At 42.6% G+C, this 25,996-nt stretch overlaps 1 protein-coding gene across 2 annotated transcripts in view; it reads left to right on the forward strand.

Annotated features, from left to right (window-relative positions):
* The window catches only part of OTUD6B (OTU deubiquitinase 6B), a 1,944,790-nt gene that overhangs the window by 1,166,496 nt on the left and 752,298 nt on the right, over positions 1-25,996 (forward strand). For both annotated transcript variants that reach the window (XM_044088034.1, XM_044088035.1), the window contains exon 3: positions 23,605-23,700. In XM_044088034.1, coding sequence (XP_043943969.1) covers positions 23,605-23,700 — 96 coding nt within the window. The remainder of the gene's footprint in view (positions 1-23,604; positions 23,701-25,996) is intronic.

Raw genomic sequence — 25,996 nt, forward strand, 5'->3', positions numbered from 1 at the left:
AACGAATATTGTCTGTAGAATGCCTTAAGCTAATATATTAATATGTCGGAATGATATAGTCTTTTACAGTAATCCTTGAGACTACGTAAAATGTTAACTGATTTAACTATTTTGGAAATAAACATCCATGCATCAGAAAGCAATAATATATGATGGAAACTTATCTTTCTAAAAAACAACTAGGATTGTCAATTAGAAATTCTAGTGAAGTTATACTTCAGATTGCTTCCCTTTCTAAATATGGGCATGGCTTCCTGAATTGATTTACGGAGGCGGGATGCCGGTGTTTGAGCAACTTTATGCATTTTATCAATTAATATGATATTTATAGAAAGGAAAAGGTCCAATGTTGTGTTTTAAAATGAAATATTTAATAGATTTTACATGTTGGTTTTTTAATATAATGCTAGATGGTTGAAAATAGCATTGTTACTTTTTATTCAACTTGAATCTTTATTATTATTAACGAGCCTACAGTTTGCTAATTGATCTTAATTAGTTTAATTAGTTTGATTAGTTTGTTAATTATGACAAAGGGTTTCTATAAAAGTGAATGGATTCCTTTATATGATTGTAACCTGATGAAGCACAACTTGTTTGTGTGAAAGCGCTCGTTCCTGTTCTATTTTTACAATAAATGCTACTTGGATTATATCGTGGTGGTTTCAAGCAGTTTCTTCAACATACCTTGGATGTACATAGACAACTACGCTACTACCTGGACAGGACCAAGGGCAATAGAAAAACTGACCAACTACTGGTAGCATATGCAACAGGAATGGAAGGAAAAGCAATTTCAAAACAGACAATCTCTAAGTGGATAGGAAATTGCATTAAATTTTGTTACTCCTACCATGGGAAGAAAGCTCCAGAAAACATCAGGCCTCACTCTACAAGGGCAACAGCCACTACCACAGCTTTCCTACGAGGAGTGGCTACCAAAGACATTTTAGAGGCTGCTACTTGGAGCTCCGTGCATACATTTGCCAAGCATTATAATTTACCTTTATACTCCAGATCCCGAGCAGGTTTTGCCACTGCTGTTTTGCAAGGGATCTTAGCTACACCATAATCTTTTTCTCCTCCTCCCCCAGTTTGGCTATGGTATTCTACCCATTTGTAAGGACTGCAGATGCATCCTTGAAGGACATAGTACAGTTTTGTACCTACCATAAATGTAGATGTCCGATAGGCATGCATCTGCAGTCAGGATTACCCACCCTCCTTCCCCTCTGTGGTACTCCTAGGGTATTTGCCCATCTTGTAGCTAGCTGGGGGAGTCTATTATGGTGTATTTGTTTGTATATATGTACATACATGCTTATGTTTTGTTTGCTCTCTACTATTTGGAACCATTTGCATTTATCCATATTAAGCCTTCCTAGAGGGCACCTGGCATCTGGGGCAAGAAACACTGAGGAAAATGGCGTCAGCTGATGCCTTTATACCCGAAGAACTGCCGCTATGACGTCGGGTGAAGTGCGACTCCAGCCGAGGCCAGACCCAGACTTTGGAATCCGGCCGACCGAAGGGCTGCCTGACGACAGGACAACCCATTTGTAAGGACTGCAGATGCATGCCTATCGGACATCTACATTTATGGTAGGTACAAAACTGTACTTTCTACCCCCTTAGTCATGAGGCTCTAAGAGTATGGCAGTGGGCTATATCCACCCAGAGCTTTCTGTTAGCAATGCACATCCCGGGGAAATCCAATGTGATAGCAGACCAGCTGAGCAGAGCAATTCTGTTGCCTCATGAGTGGTCCCTCAAGAAAGAAATAGCAGACAGCATATTCCGCAGGTGGGGCCAGCCTTGCTGCAACCTTTTCGCCAGCCACATGAACACGAAATGCAGAAGCTACTTTGCTCTGATTTCCCCTCCTGGAGAAGCCCCAAGGGACGCACTCATACACGATTGGCCTCCGGGTCTCCTCCATCCATTCCCACCAATACCATTGATACCCAAAGTACTATAGAAAGCAAAAGCCCTGGGAAGGACCATCATTCTAATAGTCCCTTATTGGCCTCGTCAGATTTGGTTCCCCTTCCTTCAACTTCATTAATTGGAGGACCTCTGGATTCTGGACCCAGTCCCAGATTTTTTGATGCACTCGTTGGGGGGAACTTCATCCCTCTCTACAGTCCCCGAAGCTGACAGCTTGGCTGCTCCAATTCCCATCATAGCCAGGTTCTATAACCTTTCTAATGAGACGAAGCAAATTCTAATATCCTCTCATAAATCCTCTACAAGGAAGCTGTACCTTAGCAAACGGGGCTTCTCAAAACAACATTGATCCTTACCTAGCCCCTATGGCCTCTGTACTAGAGATGTTCATCGTGTTTCACTGTTACAGTCATTACAGTTGGGTTATCCTGCTGGCAGGCTACCCACATTCGGCCTGAATTCCAAAGTCTAGGTCCGGCGTCGGTTGCTGTCGCCTCCTCCCTGATGTCAGTGCGCCAGGGGTATAAAATATGCAGCAGACGCCATTTTCTTCAGTCTTTCTTGCCATGTGGTGCCTGAAGCAAAAGCAATTTGCAAGTGCCGATTGGCCGACTCCTGAGATTTTCAAATTCGAATTTCAGATCCAAAGTCTTCATTAAAAGTACCCCGTTGGGGAAACTTTTTTCTTGCTCCAGATCGATGTCAGAAAAAGTTAATAATTGTATTTCTTGTGGGAAGCAAATACCTCACAAGGATTTTCATTCTTACTGCATTTCTTGCCTAGGCCCTGACCACGACGTTGCTAGTTGTCGATATTGTGCTAGATTTAACCAACGCACTATTAAGCGTCGGTACGATTTTGCATTTAATTACTTTGGCAGAAGATTTAATTATATAATGCCATCGGAACAGCCGACTACCAGAGTTTACAAAAAACGTAAAGAAAAAGAAAAGAACAGGCATCCGAGGTCTAAAACCAACGACGAGGCTTCTTCTAGGCCAATCGCCGGTTCTCAGTGAGGCGCTTTCACAGCCCCTGATGACCTCTACTTTAGAGCCGCAGGCCGATACCGACTCCCACGTGGAGTCAACCAGGCCTACAAAAACTCAAGGTATTGGACCTTCAGAAACCATTCCCTCAGGTGGGTCCGGAGCCGCTGAGCAGGCATCGACTTCTGAGGGCGTTTTCAGGCCTACACAATTATATGTTAAAACGACTTCAGCTTCAAAGACTAAAGCAGCTTTAAAGACAAAGAAACAAGTACAACAGCCCCATGGACAGGCCTCTATGCCTAAAAAACAGATGCTCAAAATGGCCGAAGACCTGATTACTTTGATCAGGGGTTCTCATCCCCCTCCTGACAAGAGGCCTAGGCAAGAGATAGAATATGAATCTTCAGATCAGGTTTCCATTTCATCTGATTCCTCTTCTGATCAGGAATACTCTCTTCCTCCTTATGAGGATTCTGATGCGGAAGAATCTATTCCCTCAGCTTCTCCTCCTGAGGATTATTCTTTTGGGGAAACACTGCATACCATGAGGGAGCATTTCCACTGGGAGAGCCAAGATTATTCAGAATCTAAGAAAAGGCTCAGAGACTTTCTATTACTGCCTCAGCACAGGCCCCTTGCTATTCCACATGTGCTAGACATTGTAGATGAGGTATTTTCAGAGTCCAGTCTGACTCCTGACTCCTTACCTCCAGCTCCTGTTAAGCCAGACAAGATACTACAGGGTTCCAGACTCCCACAAATTTATTTTTAAAAACCCTGCTGCTGACCCAGAAACTATCTCTCTGGGTCCCAAGGGGTTCAAGGCTTCCACTGCAAAAAAACCTTACCCCCTCTGACTGAGATTCCAGGGCAGTGGACAGATGGGGGGGGGGGATTTACACTTCTGCTACCTTGGCTGTAAGGGCTTTAAATTGTCAGCAATACATTATTGTCACTGCTTAAACAGAAAATGTTGACAAATTCTGAATGTGCAGAAAATAAAGAAATGCAGGATTTATTGCATGCAGCTGAACAAGTTGGAAAGCATACTTTACAATGTGGTTTTGATTCTTTGGAGGCCTCCTGCAGAGCCGCTGTTACGGGTTCTGTCATTAGGAGGCATGCTTGGTTAAAGGAACAGAATCTGCCTGATCATGTTAATGCAAACTTATTAGATGTTCCATTACAGCATGATATCTTGTTTGGTGTTAAAGCAGAAGAGGTGTTGAAGAAAATGGAGGACAAAGCCAAATCTATGCAAACAGTCAAGGATTTCTTACAGGTACAGCCTCCAAGATTTAGCAGACACTGGCCTACAAATAACTGGTCCTTTCCAGTGTCAGACAGGCCACAAAGAGGCAGATACAGACGCCCTAGAGGCAGATCCCAGCCCCAAGGCTCATACAGGTCTTAACAATGGGGTGCTTCTACCTCCAAAAGCAGAGAAGACAAGTCACAGCCATACAGAAAGCAGTCCCAATGACTTCCCCCTGCCAGCGCCAAGCACTTATCTTCTGGCAGCTCCTTTAGGGGGAAAACTAGCACTTTTTTCTCAAAACTGGCACCTAATCACCCAGGACAAATGGGTCTTGAACATAGTGTCACAAGGTTACAGGTTCCACTTTCACACCCTGCCAAGGGCAAAGGGTATGCCAGACCTGCCAAAAAATCAATGGGGAGAGGCACAAAAGCAAGTTTCATCCCTCATGGACACGAGGGCCATTCAGCAAGTACCACAGCAAAAGCAGGGACAAGGATTTTACTCAAGACTTTTCTTGGTGCCCAGAAAGGACAAAGCCTGGAGGCCAATACTGGACCTATCTATTCCAAAATTCAAAATGTTGAGACTGCAGCAGCTTCTGCCTATGCTGGGCAAGAAGGCTTGGCTTGTAACTTTAGACCTAAAAGAGGCATACCTCCATGTCCCAATCAGACAATCCTGCAGAAGATACCTCAGATTCATAGCTGGCTCAATGCACTACCAATTCTCTGCACTGCCCTTTGGCTTATCTACTGCGCCCAGGGTCTTCACAAAATGCCTGGCACCAGTAATTGCATTTTGCAGACAGAGAGGAATACAAATATATCCTTACCTGGACGACTGCCTTATTCAAGCAGACAACAAGGACATACTACTACAGCATCTGGCATTTGTAAAAAGATTACTAACATGCCTAGGGTACACAGTAAACGAAAAGAAATCAAAACTTGTACACTCTCAAGAGATAATATTCCTGGGTGCAAGCTTAAATACAACTGCCCAAATGGCTTATCTCACGCCAGACAAACAAAGGCAACTGACTACTTATTTCAAAATGTTGGCAACAAACACCCAGTTAACTGCAAGAAAAATTCTGCAGGCTTTGGGCTTCATGGCATCGTGCATTCTGTTGATTCCATATGCAAGACTACATATGAGGAAACTACAGTGGTATCTAAAAAGCGTTTGGACTCAACATTGCCACAGCCTGGAAACAATAATTGCACTCATTCCCTGCCTGCAACAGGAGTTTCGATGGTGGGCAAAGGCCTGTCACCACAACTAGGGGCAGCCATTCACCATAACCCCAGCCAGGCAGACATTGACAACAGATGCATCAGATTATGCCTGGGGGGGCCCACATGGCAGGAAGATGGATTCAGGGCTCATGGTCCACAATCCAAATGCATCTACATGTCAATCAAAAAGAGATGCTAGCTGTTCAAAATGCCCTGACAGCCTTCAAGGATGTACTTCATCCTGGACAACTACTGATAAAAACGGACAATACTACAGTCATGTGGTACATAAACAAACAGGGAGGCACACATTCCTACCCTCTTTGCAGACTAAAAAAACGAAGAGAACAAACACTGTAAAAGTAACCAAGAACTGGAAACATGTAGCCTTGAAAACCAGCACTGAAATAAAATGCGTTCGAAATAACGTTCAGGAAGTTTATTAAAACTAACAACGTTTTCGTCGTTACAAATGAACAACTTCTTCAGAAATAAAATAATTACTATAAATCAATAAAATAAAATACTATCAAATTTAAAAGCTCTACTCTGAGTCACGTTTCTGTCAATCAATCACCATCAGTCATAATGTTTAATTAATTACTGATAATTACAAAGAGCATTTCCTGGCGCAAACAGTAAGCTAAACTCAAGTAAATAGAAACTAAACGAACAAGTATATAAACACATATCCTATAAAACTGCCAATAAAAAATGTTTATAAAAAGCAAGAAAAATAGAACTGTAGTAAAACAACACAGGTTAGAAGTTGTTCATTTGTAATGAAAACGTTGTTAGTTTTAATAAACTTCCTGAACGTTATTTTGAACGCATTTTATTTCAGTGCTGGTTTTCAAAGCTACAGGTTTCCAGCCCCTTGCAGACTAGCCATGACTTTGTGGGACACAGCATTGACTTACCAAGTACATCTGCAAGCACAATTCCTGCCAGGAAAGATAAATACTCTGGCAGACGAACTAAGCAGAAACCTCATGGATCCCCACGAGTGGAAATTGGATCCACAAGTCTTCAACATGATAACAAGGAATTGGGGATGCCTGGACATAGATCTATTTGCCTCCCCTCACAACTGCCAAATACAGAGATTCTGCACAAGGACTTATCACAAGCAAACATGGAAAGTGGATGCTCGGTCTTTCAGCTGGAAAAACTTAACAGTATATACCTTTCCCCCACTGCCTCTCCTCCCCAAGGTACTCCTAAAGGTCAGACAGGAGAAGCCAAAAATGATACTGATTGCCCCAGACTGGCCCCGCCAGCACTGGTATCCAATCCTAAGGAACTTGTCTCGATGCCCAGCATGGACATTACCTCAAATTCCTCATTTACTGACCCAACAAAGCAATCAGATCCTGCACAGCCAACTCAGGACCTTAAATCTGGCAGCATGGCGGATAATGTAGCTTTTCAAAACACACCTCTTTCTAAAGTGGTGATGGATGTTATCTTGGAGGCCAGGAGACCCAGTACCAGAAAATCTTATGCAGAAAAATGGAAGAGATTCTGTGCTTGGAACCAGGTGCACAAAATTGACATGATTGTACCAAATATCCCTCAGATTTTGCAATACTTAACTGAGATGCTGGAAAGGGCCTATCCTTTTCATCAATTAAGATTCATGCCTCTGCCATTTCTGTTCATTACAATACAGAACCACCTATTTTTTCTCATCCTTTATTAAGGCTGTACTTCAGAGGAGCCAAAAACTTACGGCCTCCAAGGAGATCACCAATACCTGCATGGGACCTCAATTATGTCTTGTAAAAACTCACTCTGCCTCCTTTTGAGCCAGCCGCTACAGCTGATATGAACTTTTTATCATGGAAAACAGCTCTGCTCCTAGCAATGACCTCTGCAAGACGAGTCTCAGAGCTACAGGCACTCATGGCTGTGGAACCTTTTATCATTTTCCATCCAGATAGGGTTTCTCTAAGGACAAACCCCATGTTTATGCCTAAGGTAGTGTCCAGTGTGGCCCTCAACCAAACTATTCATTTGCCTACCCTTTATCCAAACCCACAGAATAAGGGTGAGAAACTTCTGCATTCTTTGGAAATACACAGACAGCTGCGCTTCTACTTGGACAGAACCAAAGCTTTCAGAAAGACTGAGCAATTACTGGTAGCATATGCTGCAGGATCACAAGGAAAGGCTATCTCAAAGCAGACAATTTCAAAGTGGATAGGTCACTGCATTCGTTTATGCTATTCTCAACATGGCAAATCAGTGCCTAAGGACATTAGGCCACATTCAACCAGAGCAGCAGCCACTTCAGCAGCCTTCCTCAGAGGAGTGCCAACCAAAGACATTTTAGAGGCTGCAACCTGGAGTTCAGTGCACACTTTTACAAAGCACTACCACTTACCACTCTACTCCAAATCCAGGGCAGGCTTTGCCACTGCAGTACTGCAGGGCCTCATAGCCGCTCCTAATTCTATTTAGTTCCAGCCTCCCAACCTTAGCTTTGGGATTCAACCCAATTGTAATGACTGCAACAGTGAAACACGATGAATATAGTACAATTGTGTACCTACCATAAATGTAGATGTTCGAGTGTATTCACTGTTGCGGTCCAGGTTACCCACCCACCATCCCCCTTATCTTTGCTGGCCCTTATCTGTACTTCTGTATTCTATACAACCTATGTGGTGTATTTGCTTGTAGATGAAGGAATCTTGTTACTTGGTGCATGCATGCTTTATTGACATTTTGTTAGCCTACCCTTTTGGGGGCAACTGACATCTGGGGCAAGAAAAAACTGAAGAAAATGGCATCGGTTGCATCTTTTATACCCCTGGTGCACTGATATCAGGGAGGAGGTGACAGCAACCGACGCCAAACCTAGACTTTGGAATTCAGGCCGACTGCGGGTAGCCTGCCAGCAGGATAATCCAATTGTAATGACTGCAACAGTGAATACACTCGAACATCTACATTTATGTTAGGTACACAACTGTACTTTCTTGACCATGATTTTTTAACAAAGGAGCTGCAGCAGCAACAGTTCGTATTCAACTGGCTGCTATCTCTAATTTTCACCTTCGATTTGATGGATTGAACATAATGTCACACAAACTATCCAAAGCCTTTCTCAAAGGGACCTTTCATCTCAGACCACCTGAAATCTCTGTATACCCCATGGAATCTAAATTTTATGCTTTCTCGCATTATTCTCCCTCCATTCGAACCAGCCTCCTCATGTGATTTGAAATATTTGTCATGGAAGACTATTTTTTAGTAGCTATCACTTCTGCCCACAGAGTGTCAGAGCTTTAAGCCTTGTCCATTAAACCTCCTTATTTGATTTTCCATGCTGACAGAGTCTCACTACGAACTAATGCCTCCTTTTTGCCTAAAGTCTGTACTGAAGCTAACCTTAATCAAATTATTAATTTGCCAGTATTCTTCCCCAATCACTCCAACTGCTTAGAATATATGCTGCACAAACTTGATGTTCACAGACAGCTCAGATTTTACTTGGATAGAACAAATTAGGAAATCTGAACAGCTTTTCGTTTCCTTTTCAGATTCCAGAAAAAGTATGCCAGTGGCCAAAACAACTCTAAGTGGTTATCCGATTGTATCACATTTGCTTATTCAACTGCTAATATGCCCTTACAACAAAAAATTAAGTCTCATTCTACCATCCTCTGCCTTTTCTGCCAGACTTCCTATAGATAGCAGTTGTGCAGCAGCCACTTGGTCAAGACCTCATACCTTTATCACTCCTTGCAAAGTTGACAGGGCCTCTTTTGGGTCTACTGTCCTGAAAAACATACTCCCGTGAGCCACCCGAGATAGATGTTGCTTGGGATGCTACGCATCTGTAAGAATGAACGGCGAGATAGAACAACTTCACCCTCCTACCTCCTCCAGGGTTTTTCAAAGACCGAGATGCTGGATTCTTCCTGGTTGCACAACCTTCTATACCTTTCTGTTATAGAGTGATCGAATGACACATGGTATTATATGCAGCAAACAAGATCTGAGATCACTCTAGCTGCATCATAGGATAGGGACTTGGCCTCGAGCTATCTGAAGACCTCGAGCTTTGTAGTAGGCCGACTCTGCTCCAAACCTATCTGTAAGAATGAAGGTGAGATGAACAACTCATATGGAACGTTATGGCAAGTACATAACTTCTTTTTATGTTGAGTAGAGCCTCTACTTTTTGTCGCATGGTTTGCTTGTTTTCCTCCCAGATATTCAGTTTGATTTAAGAATCTCACATTTGTCTTAATAGAGACATGATTTCAGATACAGTAATCCTAGATGATGTAGAATTTATTTAAACTAACTGTGACTGACATATTAGTGTCATTTAGTGCAAAATCTCAGTCACTTTTCAGGCATTAAATCTGTAAATGTGGAGGGGTTGCATTAAGGCTAATATTTGTAGTGATGGGTAATAAAACTGTCATCATTTGATTTGACAGGGAAGGAGTGATGGTTGGGACTGTGCCACTGAGGATAATTTGGTAAGAACGGTATCCAAGATATTTAAATTGTTCACTGTCTGTGTGAGGCATTTTCAAAGTTAATATAGTCAAGGAGGTGGCGGGCATATTAGTTGCTGATAGTGTACATATCTTATTCAGTTTTTGGATAATTTAAATCATCTGCAGTGATTGTATTATATTTTTGATCGTCACCGTAAGCTCCCATTTTTCTCATTTTCTGCATGAGGTTGGGGTGTTGTCAGTCATCACCATCTCTCTCTGTATTCAGTGCCACTCTCCTGCCTTCTTCAGTACTTATTTCTGAGCCTTCTTCAGTACTTATTTCTGACTATTGGAGGTCTTCTCTCATACAATCCATCCACCTCTTTGCTAGATGCCCTTATTTCCTCTTGCCTTCCTGTCTGCCCCAAATCATCTTCACCAGATTGTCTTCTGCTTTTCTGGACATGTGCCCAAACCACTGTAATCTGTTCTCTTTTACCTTTTCTGCAAGTGGAACTGCTTAGGCTTCTGCTGTTATGTCCTTATTTCTTCATCTGTCCCTCCACTCTGCATCCTACCACCCTTCTCAGGCACTGTTCATCTCCATCACCTCTAGCTTCCTCAGCTGCTCTGTCTTTACTGACCAGGTTTCTGTACCGTACAGTAGTACTGGTCACACCACTGTTTTGTAGCTCTTTCTTTTCAGCTTCTTTGGCATTTTTTCTATCATGTACTACTCCTGACACACTGTGCCAGTTGGCTGCAGCACCTCTGATTATAGCTTCAATCTCCTCAATCAGGCATCCCTTCTCCTCCACCACCCATCCCAAATTCTTGAAGCTATTAACCTGTTCCACTGTTTTCCCATCTATCTAAATTCTGAGATTTTTCTGCACTCACTTATTTGCTACCATTACAACTTCATCTGTGCTCCATTTCATTTCAGGTGCCTTCAGTTTTGCATTCCATTCAGACCTCTCAACCATACCGAATTCCTCAGTATTTACCAGTTTTGAGGTGAAAATAACAGGGTCCCATGAATTCCCAAGTGGCCCCTTTAATTTCCCCTTTTTTTTTCCAAAAATTTTTTTGGGGGTGAATTTTTGCTGATGTCAACAAGCCCGGGGGGTGCAATGATGTCAGCTTCATGAGCAGACTGCCAGCATGTCAGAATTTGGCTGAGGGCTGGAGGGGTTATGTACTGTCTGACTTGACTGTTTATTTCCGTACAGCAAAGTGTAGAGGGGAGGGTGAGAAATGCGGCACATCAGTACAAATTAAAACTTTCAAGTCATTGTTCCTGTTCTTCCTGTCCACAAATTTCCATAAATTGGTTTCTTATTGCTGCTGGTTTCTTATGATGTTCTTCGTGTTTCACTATTGCAGTCATCACATTTTGGGTTATCCCTGCCAGGGTAGCCCTCGGGCGGCCCGAATACCAGAGGCTTAGTAATTCTGCGTCGGTTGCTGTCGCTTCAGGACTGACATTAGGTTGTCACTAGTATAAAGTAAGGCAGCCAACGCTATTATATCAGTCTTTCTTGCCGCGAGCCTGAAGCAGAAGCAGTTCGCACAAGTGCCAGTCGGCTGCTACCAAATTGAAGCTGAAGTCTTCTAAAGCTAAGTACCCCATTGGGGATCCTTTTTGCTTGCACTAACCGATGTCAGAAAAAGTTAATAATTGTCTCACCTGTGGAAAGCAAATACCACACCGAGACTTTCATTCTTACTGCGTCACTTGCTTAGGCCAAGACCACGATGTCCCCCGCTGTCGCTTTTGTGCTTTATTCAATGCCAGAACTGTACGTCATTGCACCCTTATTGTAGCTAGATATTTTCGCTTACAGTCCTCTAATTCCGATATGGCTTTGGTAAGCCATCCGACAGCAGATCTTCTGAAAAAAATGTAAGGATAAAGACAGAGACAGACCGCACAGATCCAAGCCTACCGACGACGCTTCCACTAAGCTAGTAGTCAGTTCTCTGGTCCTCAGTAAGGCACTTTCGCAACACCTGATGCCCGCTTCTGTAGATTCACAGGCCGCTACTGAGACCCTTTGAGTCCGGTATGCCGCAAAACTCTTCTTTGACTAAGGATCCTGTGGTTATCTCTCCCTTGGATGGGTCCTTAGCCGCTGAGCAGGCACTGACTTCTGAGGAAGTACTACGCACTAAAGATTCTCAACACAAACTGACGACTTCTTTCGCTTCTACTGTTCTTTCAAAAATGACTGAGTTTCTAAGACCCAAGGTATGAACTACACCCAAGAAACTGACAACCCACTCCCAGGCACCTGCTTCCTTGCCTCAGTCTCAAATGCTTAAAATGGCAGAAGACCTTATCATGCTTATCTGGGGAAGCCAAGCTACGTCTTCCAAAAGAAAAATAGGTCTGCCCCCAGTAGTTTTGTCTGAACAGGAGTCTGATCACTCTGATGCATTTGAATATGAAGACATGCAACCCTTTGCTGCTTATGAGGATTCTGATGCTCAGGATTCCATTCCCTCAGCCTCTCCATCCAAGGACTTTTCCATTGGGGAAACCCTTAATAGCTTAAGGGAGCATTTCCAGTCGGAATGTCAGGACTGCCCTCAGTCTAGAAAGAGATTCAGGGAATTCTTAGATGTTCCGCAGCACAGACCCCTGGCCATTCCCCCATTCCGGATGTTGTGGTTGATGTTTTTCTGGAATCCAGTTTGACTCCTGACACCCTACCTCCTGCACCCAGAAAACCTGACTGGTATTACAGAGTCCTTGACTCTCACAAATTTCTTTTGAAAAATCCTACTGCTGACCCTGAGGTAATTTCTCAAGGGCCTAAAGGTATTAAAGCAACCTCTGCTAAGAATCCCACCCCCTCAGATAAGGATTCCCGAGCACTAGACAGATGGGGTAAAAAAGTATGCACCTCTACTACTCTTGCCATCAATGCATTAAATTGCCAGTTCCATATGCTAAACTTTCAGCAACATACCGTGGAACTCCTCAAACAAAAAGTGTCTTCCTTTCCTGCTTGTGCAGAATCTAGAGAGTTACAAGAGTTACTGCATTCTTCAAGTCAAGTAACTAAGCACACCTTACACTGTGGTTTTGATGCCCTAGAAGCTTCTTGCAGGGCAGCAGTCACTGGTTTTGTCCTTAGAAGGCATGCATGGCTTAAGGAACAGCCCTTGCCAGACCATGTTAAATCTAAATTGTTGGATGCACCCTTGCACAAAGACAACTTATTTGGCACTAAGGCAGAGGAGGTCTTAAAAAAGATGGAAGAAAAAGCTAAATCTATGTAGACAGTTAAGGATTTCTTACAGGTCCAGCCACCCAGGCTCAGTAGGCATTGCCCCTCCAAGCACTGGTCTTTTCCTACTACCACCAGGTCAGGTCAGCCCAGACCCTGTGGAGGAAGCAGACCCTCCAGACAGCAGGTGCAAGGAATGCAGAGATCAAAACAGTGGAATGACTCCACTTCAAAAACAGGGAGTTCTAAGCCACCCCCTCATGGTAAGAACTCTCACTGACTCTCCTCCACCACCCCCCCCCCTGCTTACCTTCACTTACCCCTAGGAGGAAAACACTCCTTTCACGCAAGCACCTGGGCCACCATTACCAGCGACCACTGGGTCCTCAACATAGTGTCCCAGGGATACATATTTTCTTTCCACACACTTCCAACCCCAAAAGGGTTTCCAGATCTACCTCCAAACCAGTGGGCAGAGGCCAAAGGCAAGTCCTTTCCCTGCTCTCTATGAGCGCAATAGAACTCCTTCCTGGTGATACCAAAATTCAAAATGCTCACCCTCCAGCAACTGCTACCCATGCTCTCAAAGGATGCTTGGTTAGCCACCCTAGGCCTAAAAGAGGCCTACCTCCACATTCCTATCAGGGAATCATGCAGGAAATACCTACATTTCAGGGCAGGATCTCTGCACTATCAGTTCTTTGCACTTCCCTTTGGCTTATCTACTGCTCCCAGAGTGTCTTGCTCCAGTCATTGCCTTTTGCAGACAAAGGAATATCCAAATTTACCCGTATTTAGACGACTGCCTAATTCAGGCAGACAGGAAAAGCTGCTCAAGCACCTGGCCTTTGTAAAGTCCCTACTGACCTCTCTAGGATGCACTATCAATGAAAAGAAATCCAAAAAAGTACCCACCCAAATGAATTATATTCCTGGTAGCAAGCCTGGACACAGCATCCCAGATGGCATTCCTTACACCAGAAAAGCAAACTTACTTGACAGCCTACTTCTCTCAACTAGCCACCAGGCCCCAGTTATCTGCAAGGAAAATCCTGCAAGCTCTGGGGTTCATGGCCTCCTGCATTCTACTCATTCCATATGTCAGACTGCATATGAGGAAACTTCAGTGGTACCTAAAAAGCCTGTGGTGTCAACACTTTCAAGACCTGGAAACTCTTATACCCATGGTACCTTGCATCAGGAAAGATTTTTTTTTTGGTGGGCAGCAGCATGCTGCCACAACAGCTGACTACCTTTCTCACCACCCCCCGCTGCCCAAACCCTCACCACAGATGCATCAGACTATGCCTGGGGTGCACACCTGGATTGCAGGTGCATACAGGGCCAATGGAGGTCACAGCAAATCCATCTTCACATCAACCAAAAAGAGATGTTAGCTGTCCAGCACACATTGACAGCTTTCAGGCCACTTCTCTCCCCAGGGGCTCTCCTGATCAAAACAGACATGACTATGATGTGGTGTATCAAAAAGCAGGGAGGGACTCGCTCCTACCTTCTCTGCAGGCTGGCCATGACTCTTTGGTACACAGCCTCTGCCATGCAACTACACCTGTTAGCACAGTTCCTGCCAGGTTCTCTAAACTCTCTGGCAGATCACTTAAGGAGAAATCTCCACGAGTGGCAGCTAGACAAAAGAACCTTCACCCTAATAACTCAGAAATGGGGCACCCTGAAGGTCGACCTCTTTGCCTCCCACATCCACCATCAGCTCAGCAAGTTCTGCACTAGTGAGCTTCACTGCATGGCTTGGAAAGTGGATGCCCTGTCCTTCCCCTGGGTCAATCTGTCGGTCTATGCCTTTCCTCCTCTACCTCTCATTACCAGGGTACTGCTCAAATAAGGAAGGAAAAACCAAGGACAGTTCTTATTGCTCCAGACTGGCCTCGCCAGCACTGATACCCACTGCTGTGCAGCTTGTCCCCACACCCACCATGGCATCCCACTCAGACCCCAACCCTCCTGACCCAGAGGGAAGGAGAATTCATGCATCCCCAATTGCAGACCCTCAGTTTGGCAGCTTGGCTTATTCCCTAACCATTGATCAATCTGCCATCCTCAGTAAACAGGTTCTAGATGTTATACACGAGGCCAGATGCCCTAGCACTAGAAAGTCTTATGCTGACAAATGGAAAAGGTTCTGCACCTGGATTCAGGCTAAGGGAGTCGATACAGAACAGCCCTCCCTCCCTCTCATCCTGGATTACTTAGCTGACCTGCTACACAGTGGTATCTCCTTTTCCTGTATTAAAATTCATGCCTCTGCTATCTCTGCTCATTTCCCCACTGAGTAGCCCCTTTTCTCACATCCTCTGATCAAACAATTCCTAAGAGGGGCTAGCAACTTGAGGCCACCCAGAAAAGCACCTACCCCAGCTTGGGACCTTAACTTTGTGTTGGAAAAGCTTACCCTGCCCCCCTCTTCGAACCAGCATCTTCAGCAGAGTTAACATTTCTCTCCTGGAAGACAGCTTTTCTTCTGGCCATCACCTCAGCAAGAAGGGTCTCCGAGCTACAAGTACTCATGGCTGTGGAGCCCTTCATCATCTTCCATGCTGACAGGGTTTCCCTCAGGACTAACCCATCCTTCATGCCCAAAGTGGTGTCCAGTGTGGCTCTCAACCAATCCATTCATTTGCCCACCTTTTTCCCTAACCCAAAGAACAAGGGAGAAAGGATCCTGCACTCTCTATATGTGCACAGACAGCTCAGATTCTATCTAGACAGGACTAAATCATTCAGAAAGTCTGATCAATTACTGGTTAGCTTTGCTGCAGGGGCAGAGGGCAAAGCCATCTCCAAACAATTTTTCAGTGGATAGCACACTGCATCCATTTCTGTTACAAGCAACACAGAAAGCATCCCCCTAAGCGGGTCAGGACTCACTCCACCAGAGCAGCCTCCACCTCTGCAGGGTTCCTCAGAGGAGCCCCCATCAGGGACATTCTGGAGGCTGCCACCTGGACATCTGGACCGAACACACTTTCACCAAACATTACCACCTACCTGTCTTCTCCAAATTCAGGGCAGGCGTTGTCACAGTCCTGCAGGGCATCCTAGCCAGCCCCTAGTTTCCTTGACTGCCTCCACCCTTTTCCTCAGCTTCAGGAATCAACCCAAATGTGATGACTGCAGCAGTGAAACATGAAGAGCATAGTACAGTTGTGTACACTTACCATAAATGTAGATGTTTGAGTGTATTCACTGTTGCAGTCCTGGTTTCCCTCCCTCCATTCCCTTCCTCTCTCTTTCTCCTTACAAGGGACATTTTGGTACTTACTTTCTACTAGTGGGGTTCTTCCACCATAACCTGGCTCCACTTGGGGGCTCCCGACAGGGCAAGAAAAACTGATGTAATGGCGTTGGCTGCCTTACTTTATACTACTGATGACCTGACGTCAGTCCTGAAGTGACAGCAACCGACGCAGAAATACTAAGCCTCTGGTATTCGGGCCGGCCGAGGGCTACCCTGGCAGGGATAACCCAAATGTGATGACTGCAACAGTGAATACTCGAACATCTATATTTATGGTAAGTGTACACAACTGTACTTTCTTCCTGTTCACCCATTTCTGTAAATTGGTTTCTTATTGCTGTTGGTCCTTCTGAAATTTGGCTGCTGCCTAGGGTCCATTCTGAAATGCGTAGTTTAGTGGGTCCGTTCTGCTGTTGCTGCAGGAGATACTCGTTCTGCATAGTGGGTCCTTCTGAAGTGTAGTTCAGAGTGCATGTAAGGAACTGCTGCTGCTCATAGTTTGTTTCTTATTGCTGCTAGTTCCCGTTCTGAAAGTGCGTAGTATTAATTGCTGAAGTGCTGTAGTTCAGAGCTCACTCATTTGTATGCTGAAGTGCAGCTGCTGTAAGGTGTGTGTGTGTGTGTGTGTGTGTGTGTGTGTGTGTGTGTGTGTGTGTGTGTGTGTGTGTGTGTGTGTGTGTGTGTGTGTGTGTGTGTGTGTGTGCGTGCCCCAGTTAGGTATAACTGGTAGTTACAGTTACTCAGAGTCAAACCCTGTACCTCAGCTACAAGGAGCAAGAGCCTAAATTCTCTACGCATACCACCACCACTTGTGATTCAAGGAGATAAGTCCAAAGTTTTACAGAATGTTTGGCTCATACTTGTGGTCTGTTAAATTTGTAGTTTTCTGGCAAATCAGTGAAAACTGAATTCACCAAATAATGATAGCTATTTAAGTTTCAATCTTCCTATATTTCAGGAAACTCATGGTAACAAAACATTTTATTCTAGCAACTTTTCTAAGATTATACAAGCAATTTTTAAAATGTGTCCCTGGTTTTGGGCCTTTGCCCCCCCCCCCCAATAAAATTTTCAGGGGAGAGAAGTTTAGTGCTGTTTATGCCAAGTCTATTTGTGTTTGTTAGTAGCACAACAGGTAGAATACTTGCTTTTGATACAGAAGGCTGTGGGTTCTACTCCCACAGTATGCAGATGGATTGCTGATACTGTACTGTGTTGTACTTTTAAAGGGGGTGGATGCTGCCGTCCTGAGAAAGTTCTCTTTGGTGGAGATACCTAGTAACTGTGAACCTGTTATCAGTTTGTCATCCATTCCCTATTGCTTAGCATTTTTTTTTTTAATGTAACATAGGCAATTTATTCCTCAAGGGCAACAAGCACTATATTTGTAGATGAAACAATGAAATATAAAGTTGTTTTCTAGCAGCAACCTCTTCATTAGTGACAGATTTCTGTAATGTGGAATTATTTAGATGACTTTTACTTCTGCAGAGATTGTGTATATTTACTGATACTGGTGGATTGTAGAAGTTTGACTAGACTTTTATGATGGAAATGTTCTGAACCGGGCAGTTTTGTCGTTATTGGTTCATGTATTTTGTTTCATTGCTTACTGAAAAAATGTTCAAAACCATAAATTTAAAACTTGCTCTAACAATTGTGCTGTATTATACAAGGGATATAATTTAATACAGCTAGGAAGGTGTATCAAAGAACACATGTATGTTTTGTGTGCAAGGGGCCTATGATTTGAAAACAGTCCAAAGGTAATCTTTATCCGCCACTGGCCAGATGCATTTTCTTTGAATGTGGGTTTCAGTGCTGTTTCAATGAATGTGACTTTTAAGGGCAGATAAGTTTTAATGCTAAGTCTATTTTCTTTGTGAGATTGTATTGCTTTGTTTAGCAGATATCTGTTAGTGTTTGTGCTATAAAATGTAAAATAAAAGTTTTAAATGAAATCCAAATAATCATTGTAGAAGTAAAGCAGTATGCACATTACAGTGTTTATGGTAAATGAGTTGAAATAGCCAAGTAACAGCACATTCGAATGGCTGCAGGGCATAGAGCTGTGTATGGGGGGGGGGCATCCATTTGACCCTGATTTTGTGAGGGGGAAGGACTGCATACTTAGCCCCAGGCGGCACAAACTCTAGCTACGCCACTAATCAGTAGGCCATGGAGAATGACTTTGGAGGTCCTAGCAAACTATAATATTCTTTTGCTAAGATTATAGGTTCATAGATTAGTACTAAGCTAACTGCCCTTGCGAGCCATTTTAAGCCTAGCCAATTATCCCTTGTGAGACTCAAACCTTGCACCTTGTGTTTGTAAGGCAAACACCTTAACCATTAGGCCAACCTCCCAACCCCTAGAATATTGCCTACCAGTAAATGCCCTACTTTTACCACAAAACCCATGTACTGCAAGTCACCAAAAACAAAATCCTAAGGTTCATCATCTTCTCCCTTCCCAGTGAACATTATTGCTACACATTTAAAAAAAGTGATTACTATTTACTATAGGGTCGGGGGGGGTGGCCATAATTTGATTGTCTGTTCTTCACTTTGCATTTGAAAGTGCATCCCAAAATTCCATTGGACTGAGCGGGGTTGCATAATTATGTATGCACATTTTGTGTTAATCAGCATACAGTTTTGTACCTATTTTTCATGTGCTTTTGTCCAGATTTTTGATGTTTCCAGTATGAGTCCATTCCACTATCCTTTGCTGAAGCTCTTGCTCAGAGTCTGCCTGTAATGTCACATCATCTGCATACAGCAACTTTGTTGATCTGTCCCCTTTGACCTGCTTGCCAATGTAGTCCGTCACACGTATGAGTAGCAGTGAGCTCAGAGCTGAACCATGGTGCACACCCACTCCCACTGGGAACTTCTGTGTGAGACTGAACACTGTTTGTACATGAGTCATTGGGTCCTTGTAAATAGCCTGCACTAATTCTACCAGTGTTTCTGGGAATTAAAACTATTGCAGTACTGCTGAAATCAGCTTTCCTGGGACCTTGTCATATGCTTACTCAAAGTCTAGGAATACCCAGTTTGGACTATTTCCTCATGTGTAGCTTCTTTTCAAATATCTGACTGCATCCTGATCTGAATCCAAACTGCTTGTCTCTCATCTTACTTTCTGCTGTGTGTATTCATTTATCAATCACCCGCTTCAGAACTTTCATGCAGTGTGATAGAGGTTTGATACCTCTATACTGCCCACAGTTGTGAATGTCCCCTTTGATCTTGAACACTGGAACTATTACACTTATTCTTCAGTCAGCTAGGGTACGCCTTTATCTCCATACTATTATGAGTACCCTCAGAAGCTGTTTCTCCCTATCTCACCTAGCATCTTTATCATTTCTGCTGTGACCTCAGCTGAGCCTGCTGCTTTCCCTAAGTTTGTCTTAGTGCTGCTGTTCTTCCATTGTGGGCTATTCTTCTCTTATTGTAGGCTGCATCTGGGGCAGTACAACTTCTATAAGATTTTTTTTCATTCAGAAGCTGCTGTAAGTATTCCTTCCATCTGCCTTTGATGCCCTGTAGACTAGTGAGCAGGCTGTTGTTGGAATCCCTTATGAAGGGTGTCTAACTATCTTTACCAGCTTCTATAAAGTGACTCAGTGGATTGCACAAAGAAACTATATCAGGTTGCAAAGCAAAGACAGAACAACAGAGTGCCTCTGATGTCTTGTTCCTTTCTATTGCAATTCTGTTCTTAGGCTCTTTTAGCCAGTCAGCATTCCTTTCTAGCCTGGTCCATCTTTTAAGTCTCCCACCATTTCCTGCACTTTATTTTTTTTGGATGACTTCCTGGACTTCTGCACTCCACCACCAGCTTTCCTTACATGCCTTATTTCCATACTTGACACTGCCACATATCTGTTTTTCAGTACTTGCACATGCTGTTTTGATGATCTGCCATTCTTCTTCAGCTTTATATATTTCCTCTTCTTCTTGAGGTGCTAGAGCCCAGAGTAATTCCTTGCTTTCTCTCCACTCAACTTCCAGGTCTTCAACTTAGTCTTGGTCAACCCTGATGCCTTCTCTGTCCACTGCTTGCAGTTGATTGTGGCAGCCAGTGGTTCATGCTGTAGGCCAACTGTTTCACTGGAGATGACTTTGCAATTGCTGAGTCCACCCTAGTGCCCTTTTCTTAGTAGGAGGAAGTCTACCTGAGTTGCATGTTTGCCACTGTTATACATGAACTTATGAATGTCTCTCTTTATGAACCCTGTGTTGGCTACTATCAAGCCATTTGTTAGACAGAAGTCTAGAATGGTCTCCCCTTTATTCATGTTGCCCCACCCATGTGGACCAAGGCAATCCTCATATCCTGCACTGTCTGTCCTGATATTTGCATTTAAGTCGCACATTAATAACATTCAAGACACCCTTTATTAACACCAATTCATGTTGTCCTGGTTTATCTAGTAGGCCCTGCAACTGCTGTCTGAATAGACTCTTTTCCTCACTATTACAAAAGTGCTGTGGGGCATAGGCTGGGATTATGAATACTGCCCTGTCATTAGGCTAGAGACTGATTGCCATGAGTCTCTCACTAATTCTGATGATATCCCTCAATGTCCTCCTCCTGAGTAGTAGACTCTGGATCTCAAGCCAAGTGGCTTTGCTGCGTTGCTTTTTCATCTTGGATCCTGGCTACATAGGATGTGCAGCCACCTCCTTAACATCATGTGAATCACTTCCAGTGAACCTACATTGAGTGTAGCAATTCTTAGTTCATGTTTAACAGGTTCTGCTCAACAGAGCTATCCCATGTAACCAAAGCTGAGTGACTGGATACTGGATGACCAGTAGTTTATTGACCCAAGGCTGCTTTATGGTGGACACACTGGCCAATAGGGGTCCTCAGCCCACTTATCACCAGCAAATACCCATGCCCATTTGACAACATTAATCAACACGACTGACTCACCTGGAGCCATGTACAACTCTCATTGACTGGCTAGCCCTGACACAGTATGTGATCTGTGTTCTCCTGTCATGAGGATACTGTGCACCACAATATGTGCCAAAGCGGTTTGTTTATACAACGTTTTCCTCCTATATGGCACCATGTAGAGTCTGTTCTGCTTCATACAGCTGCATTAATTGGTGGGTTTGAGATGAAAACACTCACCATGTTTTTCAGATGTGAATGGAATCCCACAGAAACACAAGGGAGAACATGCTAACGATAAACAGGCATTGGGTGGAGGTCAGGATCAAGCCTTGTACCATGTGCATGGGAGGCAAAGACCTTAACCATTATGCCAGCTAATTGATAATTTCTTAATTGAAATATTCTTCATGTTCTATAGGTAACATAGCATAAGTTCTGCAACAGTTATTTGAAAATTAGTTTGCATCGCTGATGGTCATGAAGGCTTCTATTAAGATTTTTTTTTTTTTTGGTTCCGCTTCTCTTTTTGCATTAGTACTGCCCGGTACCCTGGCATCCTGTACACTGTGGGTCTACCAGCTGTCTGCTTGCCCCCTCGAGCTGTTCTAGTAGTTCCTGTTCCTGAGGTCAGTTGTGGACCCAAGGCAAACAGGGGCTCGGCACATCTTTATATCCATCCAGGGGTTATTTTTGTAATGACCTACCTGCTTTAGTCCTGCCACCCCTTCAGACCTAATAGCTTTGCCTGAGGGGCAAGTGAGCAGTGTAGACATGAGGCATGTCACCCCATTGCATCAGCTCCAATACCTCTGCATTCTTATTCCTCTCTTCTAGGCTCTCTTACCAGTGTGCCATCCCCAGCCTCCACTAGGGATCGTAACTGGAGACACCTATACGTCTACCTACCCCAGGATGGTAAAGCCTATCCCTCCCTGCAACTCTCGGTCACTCAGTCTGCTAATAAAACCTGGGTCAGCTAGTATGTGACTTTTTACAGGAAACATCTTTACTGAATTATCACTTATGACATAGGCAGTCATATATTTTATATAAATGAAAAGAAACTATATTGTCATTTTCTGTTTCAAACATTATATATCACTTTTAATCCTCTGTACAGTTATTGCCAGTCCAACCTCATTCCTCTTCCAAAACATTATTCTGCATGTATTCTTCCCACAAATCCCATTTTTTCTGTATAATTTGCTCCTACCCTTTTCTAAAGATCACACTTCCCGTTCTTTTGTCTCTGTTACTATAGTCACTGCTTCTAGTGCAGTTGGTTTAGACTTTGATCAAGTGACTGTCTTGAAGTCATTATTGTCATAGATCTAGATGTAGATAGGCATATCAATTTTGCCAAAGTGAAAGGTGTAAAATCCTGGAGTATAAGGGATGATGGAAAAGTCCTTAAAACATTGGTTGGTGGTGCAAACCTCCACATCCTCCAGATGCAGGAAAGTCTCAGGATTGCAGTTCTGTTCATTTAGGCTTTGAACATAAAGAAGATCCATTTCAGTTTGGGAGTCATTTTTATTTTGCTGCCTTTGTACTTTTTCTTAGTTAAACGTGTTTTCTGTGAGTTTGCCCAGTTGTTGGGCAAAAAGATGGAGACTCTCACCTGCAAAGCAGGGTAGTTATCCACCCTCCACCTAAAAAGCAGCAGGAATTCAATAAATGGTTAGTATTTACTGAATGGACCAAGTTCAGTGGACCTCAAAAACTGAATTCAGGTTAGAGTGCTTAATTTTACTTGAACAAATTTTAAAAGTGCAGATTGATGATGCACATTGTAGTAAAAGGTTTGTACTCTGAAGTGTGTACCCTCATATAGAAAGGCACAAGTTTTGCCAGTTGTGAATTCTGTTGCTGCCAGAAAGAAACTCGTAACAGGAAGTTACATGTGCTGTAGGAAAAATAGAAGTCATTGTCCTAGAAATAAGTTATACATATTGGATGTGAGGAATCTTTAAAGCACTTTTGTTTTAGTTTTAAGACATTAATGTTAAATCATTGATGAAACAAAATGCGTTAATAGCTCCACAGTACCCGCTACATCATCATGAAGCAGTATTAGATGGCCCAGTTGGGATTTGTTTCCTTCTTTGGTTTATGTTCTGAAAATGCCTCTGTTCTAACATTTGTCTTGTATTCAGAATAAATTGTGACATATGAGCAGTGAACTTGGATTGTCTGTTAATTATCCTAGAACTAACACAAAAAACAGTGCTGTAATGATGTATTTGTTAATATTTGCTTGTACATTAACTTCTAGGAAGATTCTGCTACAGATGGAATAGCACACATAGAACTGAAAAATGAAGAGGAGAGCATTAAGCAGCCTCGAGTAACAAAAGCACAGAAAAGAAGAGTAAGTAGGAAATGTGTTTTAAATGCACTTACCACTGTGTTTATTTTTATTTTATTTATATATTTATCCTTTTGTCATATTAAGTAGTAGATAATTGATTCAGTGTGTTGTAATAATGTTTATCCCTTTTTTGTCCCCTAGTATTGGCATTTATATATGGCAACTTTGTGTATGTCCACTTGAAAAAAATTGTAGTTAACCTGCTACCTCTTTGTATATGCTGCATGGCTAGTTGATTTTATTATCGAACTAAATTTTTGAGGTGGCAGTTGCTGAATGACAACAAATTTACTTGTGACTAAAAAGAAGTATTATACTGTTTCATAGTATTGTGGTGGTCGTATTCATGCTAGACTGACTTTAAGATAACAACTTTATGTTTGACCTGGTTGATATGATTGAATGTCCATGTCATTTACTTTTCAGATATAAATTCATTTTTACAGTGAACAATTTATTTAAATGTGCTCCTTCCTAATGTTCATATTTCTGCTTTATGAAATGAATGATATGATGGAATGATTCTCTGTACTCCTCCCCTTGACACTGTACTTTGGCAATACACTAAGAGATCATGGATGTGGATTTTTATAGTTCATTTGGATGCAGTCTGTGAAACATGTGGAACGCAGTTTTCATGTAAAGGGCTGGAGCCTCTCAGAAAGTGACCCGATTTCTGTAAATGTACTTACAACTGCCTGCCACTCCTTGTGCAGTATACATTGTCTGTGTACATAGGTGGGATGGACACTAACCTCTTTATGATGTTTTTGAAAAAGTTATTGCCATGACATTCTTTTCCATTTTGTTTGTAATTTAATCTTCTTTTATATTCCTCACTGGGTCAATGTGTCAAGTTGTATTTTATTTTACTTTAGTTCCATAGACTTTGTCTTCAGGTGAATACTTTTGCCATCCAGGTTAATTTAACCTTTTCCTTAGGTTCATAGGTACTAGCCTGTTGATCTGTGATGATCTTAAGAAGCTAAGCCTTGCATTACTGTGGTAATTCTTGGTGTTCACATTTTGTAATATGAATATCCAGAGACAGGCCGAGCTGTCTGGGGTAAGATACATGTTTCCCTTATCCATACGGACTAGTGGTGCTAAACTGGGGGTGAATTTGCAGTTAACCATTCTTTCATCCAGATTACGTCTGAGTAGAGTAAGATAAGTAAATTAGGATCTTAGCCCAAATTCCCAATTGCCTCAAAGCACTATGTGGTTAAGTGACTCATTAAGGTCACACAATAAGAAAAATGAAGATGAAAAGTTACAAACCTTGCACCCTTAGCATGGAAAGCAGCTCATTAACAAGTCAGCACATTAGTCCTCTGCACTAAAAGGTTCAAACCTTGTACCTTTGGCATAGGAAGCAACCCATTAATAAGTCAGAGATTTAGTCTTGTGGACTAGCTGCCAGACAATGAGATTCAAACCCTGCACACTTGCCACAGGAAAAAAAATCAGCATTAACCTGCCATGCTAACTGACATGCAGCCATTGTGGTGTTGGTCCTGGATAATAAGGCTAAATATGTACACTTATATAGCAGTATTATTATTAAATAATTTTTTTGCATCTTGGAAATTGTAGTTAAGAGTACAACTTAGTAACCACACTTCAGCTGTTTATATAGTGTCTGTCATTTGAACATGTATTCTTCCATGTTCCTTTTGGGTTTGTCCATCAGTGGGTTTGGGTTGATTTTGTCTATCTTACAAATATGTTGGTGTACCCAGTTAATTTTCATTGGCCCCACTACTGTTAGTGGTTTGTTTTAGGGGGCTCCCGTGAATTTTTTTTTAATTTTACACCATTATTGAATTATTACTTGTGACACAAGCAAGCAATTTAAAAGTAATCAAACCATATTAAGGATTTCACATTTACGAACATTGTAAGATATATGTAATAATATATATGCTATGTAATCTAAGTAATTTTACATAAATTATTCAGTTCCTGCCTTCTTTTAAACCTCATTCTTCCTCCAAAACATTTTTCTGCATATACTGTTGCCACACTTTCCATTTTTTTTTTCAATGTAATTTACTCCTATCCTTTTCTGAAGATCCCGCTTCCTGTTCTTTTATGTCTGTTACAATTTTGAGTACTTCAAGTGTAGTTGGTTTAGCTTTTGATTTCTATTTTCTAGTAATTGCTTTTTTGGCAGCCACCAGAATTAAACTTAACAAGACCTTACTTATATATAGACGAGACAGATTTTGTATCCCAGCTCAAAAAAGTAATTTCCTTTGCTGCACTTATTTGGTAACCCAGTATTCCTGACAGA

Source organism: Protopterus annectens, chromosome 11.part0, assembly GCF_019279795.1.
Source record: "Protopterus annectens isolate FY-2018-M chromosome 11.part0, PAN1.0, whole genome shotgun sequence".
In the NCBI taxonomy this organism is placed as follows: domain Eukaryota; kingdom Metazoa; phylum Chordata; order Ceratodontiformes; family Protopteridae; genus Protopterus; species Protopterus annectens.